Source organism: Olea europaea, chromosome 1 (genome assembly GCF_002742605.1).
Source record: "Olea europaea var. sylvestris chromosome 1, O_europaea_v1, whole genome shotgun sequence".
NCBI classification, from domain to species: domain Eukaryota; kingdom Viridiplantae; phylum Streptophyta; class Magnoliopsida; order Lamiales; family Oleaceae; genus Olea; species Olea europaea.
Window position 1 is genome coordinate 25,986,964 of NC_036237.1, and position 6,407 is coordinate 25,993,370.

Consider the following 6,407-nt stretch of genomic DNA (forward strand, 5'->3'; position numbering starts at 1 on the left):
GTTGGCATCAGAGAGACTAAACGAAATAAGCAGATCTCCTGGTGGGAGAGCTATCAAAAAAACAACAGGTTTTATGGGCGCTAGAATTAGGAAACAGATTAGCCAAATGCTTAATTCTCTCCTCCTTCTTTGACCTTACTTTCACTGTTTTGTTTTATTAGAACTTCTTTTCCTTGGTGTATAGTGCGACAGAACCATCATTCACGAGGGAAAAAGAAGTGGAAGAATACAAAAATCAGATGCAGGTCAGGAAAGTATAAAGTAGAAATGTCAGCCAGTTCTCTCGATGTATTGTAGTAAGATGTATGGTGGAAGTAATATGGATGTGAAGGATGAGAGAAAGAGAGAAATTTAAAGGGGCATTGAGAAAATCTTTAGTATGCTTAGCTGTTCACTCACATGCCCCTTCATATATTGTCAACAATGTTTGTTAGTATTTCTTAAACATCACATCGTGTCATCTTCTAAAATTTCAGGTCTCAGTTCACATATAAAAGAAATGAGTGAAGGGGAAGGGGAATTGCCCCTTCAGCTCCAGTCTGCTTCAGTCTCAGCCTCAGCCCAGCCTCAGAATGGTTTTTCAGCACAAAAAGATAGTCCATTTATGTTATTTAACTGTCCCACCTGCTAGTGACCTTGGTCACCCTCCCACCCCTCTCCACTGCCAACACTACAACACAGAAACTCAGCATTGTTATGGAGGCAACGGAAGAAGGGAAGGACAGAAAAAGGGAGATGAAAAGGCCCACCCCACCACCACAACACTTCTGATAGTGCTGCACATGTCCCCATCCAAAAGAATAAGGAGAGTTAATTAACCCCAAAGCTGTACACATGAAAAGCTTTTAAATACATGTATAGATTTCACTCCAAGGAACAACCGGAGAAGCCAAAAAATTCAAAATTTAATATGTTCGACATCAGAGGCCTTAGGGTATCTACTAAGTGCTCCCACATACATCTGAAATAAAAATAAAAAATAAAAAAGAATTACAATAATGGTTCAAACCCACAAAATAAAATGAAAAAAGCAGCAGCATATTTGAGTCCTCTCAGTTTATGGGAAACATTATCATCCAAGTAGGTGACAAGAACCTGGGATTTTGGAGGGGGAAAGCCGCAGACCTGTTCTTTGGGGTCTCGGACTATGGGATTTGGGAGAAGGGGTGGTTGGATGATTTAACTGCAAGAGGAAAGCTCGAAAAAAATATGAGCATGGTGCTAGAAAGGAACTTGATTGGTTTGGAAAATTCTGATCTTCCATACATTATTGCGTCCTTTTCAACGAACAGACGAAACCCATTTGCTGCATCTGTTTTATTAACAAAGTGAAATGTTTTTGATATTCCTTACAATTACAATAGGGGTTTGAGATTGGGATGGGGATAGGTATTTAGTGGTGCCGGTAGGCATTTGGTGGCAATGATGGTAGAGGCTTTACCAGTGGTGGAGATGGGGCGGGTCGGTTGGCAGACTGAAGGGAAAGGGGTGGGATTTGGAGATGACTCGGAATTTTTTATTCCTTTTTAATATTTTTGGGTCTCATTTTCCTTCTTTTTGTATTTATGTTTTGTTTAGTTTTAAGTTAAGGACAATTTTATCTTTTTTCTACTTAAACCCATTATGGAACCCTCACTGGGGACAGTAGCCACTAGTTTATAACAGATTGGGGACCAAGAAACATTGAAACAAAAGGCTAGGGGTAGGAGTCCAAATGGGGATGAAAAGGCTGGGGACGATGACAACAATTTAGCCGAAATTATACATGCAAGCATTGATCTCCAAACTTTCATCAGAAATTTACATGCTTCAAGACTTAAGTCCGGTTGATTGCAAATATGAAATTTGAGTGGAAAGAAAACAAATTCCAGAGAATTGAATTGCTTAGAAATTATTTTACTGGGAATTGTCAATTATTGTGTTTGATTAGTATAATTTTTCACGTAAAAAATGTTGAAATAAAAGTATTTTTTAGTATTCGTTTGGCTTTGTTTTACATGAAAATTATCAATTATAGAGATATAATTTACTAATATTGGGGATAAAATTTGTTTCCATTACTCAGAAAAAAAATCTATCTTTTGGTGTTTATTTAACTTTGTTTTATATGAAAATTGTCAATTAAAGGAAAATATTTTTTTACAAGTAGGGATAGAATTTGTTTCCATTGCCAAAAAAAAAAAAAAAGACACACAGCAACTAAGAAAACCAATTCGCAGCTAACCCAAGAATAGCAACTAAGAAAACCAATTCCCTGTTAACCCACAGGAATACAAATTCCTCATTTTCGTGGAAAATAGGGTCACGTGCCAGAAAACTAGAAAACAAATTGCCAGGAAAATATTGCCGATCAAACATGGCAAAAAGTGGAAAATGGCATTTTCAATTCCAACTTCCATGGAAAATATAGCGTATCAAACGGAGCCTAAGAGTTTAACTAGTTATAATAACTTACAGCTGTGAGGCATATCTATAACTTTTGCAGTGACACCAAGCAAATCAGCACCGGAATACCTCTGTAAGATATGCAAAGTAATTTATCATTCACAGGGAAAACTAGCCCAATAAATTAACACTAGTATAAGACAAAAAATAATGTATGAAAATCAGGAACTTGCTAAATTCTTATCCCATGGTACATTAACTCTAAAAATTTCTATCATTCCAGTTGACATAGGACAGAGATCTTGAAATTGGAATTCACATGAAGTCAATTTTCAAATTTGAAAGAAACTGTTCTATTCTAATTTTGGTCCCTCATTCTAGGATGCAGAATGCAGTTTAGAAGTTATTGGGCAATTCCAACATATGAACATTCTTCTGTGCTAATACAGGACTTACCAAATGCATTTCAATCATTGGGACCTCTGAGCTCTTTCGGTTGATCACAAAAAGCCACGGGATATAAAATTTCTCTCTTCCAACTTGAAATGATCTGCATCACAATCACTTATTACAAATCAAAAGAAAAATCTGATGGCAAACATTATACCATCAAAACAGAGTTAAACGAGAGTTCTTAAGTATATTAGACTAGCTATCCATTCAGGATTTTTCACAGTGTAAACTCCTGATCCACATACTTATACAGGCCTGCAGGATGAGTCAAAAGCACTTTCACTTTTACCACAATAGGAAACAGCACGAGCTGAAGAGATTGCCCAGAGCCATTTCAAGATATAGATGGTCTAGATACATATGATCTCTTAGGGGCCACCTCAGAGTATCTAAAGGAACACAAACATTCTATTGGATGTAAATAGTCAAAGGAATGCTGGGTCTGGATGATATAAAAAATAAGCCAAAAAATACTAATGCCTTGTAGCTTTTAGCATGAAGTGACAGAACTAGTCATTCCAAAGTCGTAAGACCATGTATGGGGGCTAATGCCCCGCCCAATGCCGGAAGATTAAGAAGGTTGATGACTTGATGACAGGGGAGCTGACGACAGAAGCCTTGAAGAACAACGGCCGTAATTATAACGGTTCCAAGGTAGCAAAATTCATTGTTGGGTAATTTCCAACCCACATGAAAGGCTTAACGATTTGGGCACTGTCTCAGAGAGAGGTTCGGTGAAATAGACATGTCTGTAAAGATGCGGAAACAACTGATAAATCGTTCCCAGTAAGAAGATTGGATCAACTAGCAAAAAATTAACTCAACATCCCGATGTATAAAATGAAGATATACCTACTATATCATATAATTAGTTTGTACATATAAGGTCAAAGGGTTCCACAACAACAAACTAATCCTTCACAGTAAATTTGAGGACAGAAGCACAAATCCTTCTGTATCACTCCATTCAGTTCATTACTAGAGCAACTCAAAGATTCAAAGCAACTAAATTCTAAGCAGCCACAGCATCATCTTAGTTTTGGTCTACCCTCCCTCTTCCAACATGTTCGCCTGATATCACGTCATGTAAAACACCTCATTAAAAATTTAAGTCACTGGCCAAGCTCATTTTAGTAGTATTGAAAATCTTTTACTAGAAACTCAAACCTGTTCTTATGTATTGAACAAGAAGTATATTGTGGATGGTAACAAAATCAATGATGAAATTCCACTTCTAAACATGCGTTGCCAAGGGATTTAGATATTGCAATTTTAATCTAAGTCATAGCTCACCAAAAATAACTTACAACCATACAAACAGCCACACATTAAATTGGCAAATAACTTGCTTAAAGATTGAAAACAGAAAATCCATTTCCCGAATTTCCCCTGAAGTATCAATTTCCTTTCCTAGCCTCTTAAACGTTCCACATTTTTTGGTCATTTCCACCACCAAGGCCTAACTGAACAATGAAAATGTCAGAATATTCAAAATAATAAAAATGTAAAAAAAGAAAACTTCGTTTGAGAGGATATTTGAGGCTCACATTTTATATGGATCAGCTCCAGTATAACCAGTGGGTTTCGGTATCGGAATCAACGTCTACAACCCCAGAAATAATACGGAATTACAATTCAGAACAACAATTTTTCAAAAGCAAAACAATCTTATAATAGAGTCAACTGAATAAAAACAAAGAATGAGAAGATTACCTCGCGATTAACAGCGAAGATTGGGCAGTGCCTCCCTATCATATCGTGCCAAACCGTCCTAGTCTGCATAATTTAACCAAACAATACATATATATTAATCAATTATAACATTCGCTTCGCATATCTACCATTCGAAAGATAGAAAGAGAAAGGGGGAGAGAGAATCACAGAGTGGTATTGACCCATGCGGCTCATAGGAACGATGTCTCCGGGTCTGTAAGCAAGTGAAGGCGGTGCCATTAAAATCATTTGTAGTAGAATCAACGCCATCGCCACAGTGGCAACTCTGCAATTTCTCTCCATATTCCTTAATCGCCGATCAGCAATCAAAGAGAGTGTGTGAAACTTTACGTAGTCCTCCTAGCAATGCTCGCATTTTTCGGATACATAGAAAGTGCGTTTTTAGCCCATCTTAATGTCGTCAAGGGGCTCTTTGCCATGGAAAATGGAAATTGATTTCCACCGTAAACAAAAAATGTATGTTTGATTGGTTTTTTTTTTTTTTAGACAATTCATTTTCCAAAACTTTCATGCCACCTCAACCATTTTTCCCCAAATTGATTATTTCTACGCTGCTGGTCAATTTTTTATTTTTATTTTTTTGCAATAGAAACAAATTATATCTTTAATTGTAAAAAAATATTTTTCTTTTATTGACAATTTTCATGTAAAATAAAATCAAACGAATACCAAAAGATAGATGATTTTCATTGCTTTTTTTTTTTGAAAAATGAAAACAAATTCTATTCCCAATGTCAGTAAATTCTATCCCTTTAATTGATAAATTTCACGTAAAACAAAGTCAAACGAACACCAAAAGATATATGTTTTTCTTGAGTTTTTTTTGGCAATAGAAATAAATTATATCCCCAATATCTGTAAATTCTATCACTTTAATTGACAATTTTCATATAAAAAAGTCAAACGAATATCAAAAAATATTTTTATTTCAATATTTTTCATATGAAAAATTATATCAATCAAACACAATAATTTACAATTCCCAACAAAATAATTTCTAGACAATTCAATTCCCTGGAATTCGTTTTCTTTCCACCCAAATTTCATCTTTACAATTAAACGGATCCAATTGACAATTCTCAATAAAACAATTTTTAGGCAATTCAATTATCTGAAATTCTTTTTCTTTCCACCCAAATTCCATGTTTATAATTAAACGGACCTTAATAAACATTCCATTCTCTCCTATTTTCAACTACACAATCTTTCATAATATCCCTCATAGATTGAAAATTTTTCCTTTTTTCCAACCACTCATTTGAAAAAAAATAAAAATTTAAAAATTTAAAAAATAACATTGTTCCACTCATTTTCATTTCCATATCGTTTTTTCGAAAATATGCTACATGTGACCTTCCATCCAATCCTACATGCTTAAAAAGGAGAGTTGACACCGCTGTTTATTTTTGTCGTATAAGTTATTTTCCATCAATTTACAACTTGACATATTGTGAAAAAGTAATTCAATTTAAAGACCATGTGTGCTGCTTAACATCAATTTAAATAGTAATGAGAGTCCTTCTTTAATTATCAACATGACAACAACTGCGAATTAAAGGTTTGGCAACGAATAACTTCCTTCATAGGGATGACAATTTACCCCATCCCGCTTCAAATTGGGCAAAAAAACCTGCTTCGAACTGGTTGGCAAGACGAGGCGTATCAAGGCAGGGAGCTTCGCCCAATAAAGAAAAAAAATAAAATAATCAAAAATAATTTTATTTCTAAACAATTTACTCATTAAAAATCAATTTTGAATTTGTATTTTATTTTCTAATAATAACATAATTCGAAACTTTCAAAATGTTAAAAAAATAATTAAACGGGGCAACAAA

At 34.9% G+C, this 6,407-nt stretch overlaps 1 protein-coding gene across 1 annotated transcript in view; it reads right to left on the bottom strand.

The window, feature by feature from the left end:
- Positions 1-4,966, bottom strand: part of LOC111398778 — a 7,388-nt gene extending 2,422 nt beyond the window's left edge. Inside the window, exons 1-5 of the mRNA XM_023025869.1 lie at positions 4,720-4,966; positions 4,552-4,614; positions 4,386-4,441; positions 2,842-2,935; positions 2,456-2,516 (exon numbers count right to left, since the gene is read on the bottom strand). Coding sequence (XP_022881637.1) covers positions 2,456-2,516; positions 2,842-2,935; positions 4,386-4,441; positions 4,552-4,614; positions 4,720-4,854 — 409 coding nt within the window. The 5' untranslated portion in view covers positions 4,855-4,966. The remainder of the gene's footprint in view (positions 1-2,455; positions 2,517-2,841; positions 2,936-4,385; positions 4,442-4,551; positions 4,615-4,719) is intronic.
- Positions 4,967-6,407: the final 1,441 nt, after the last annotated feature.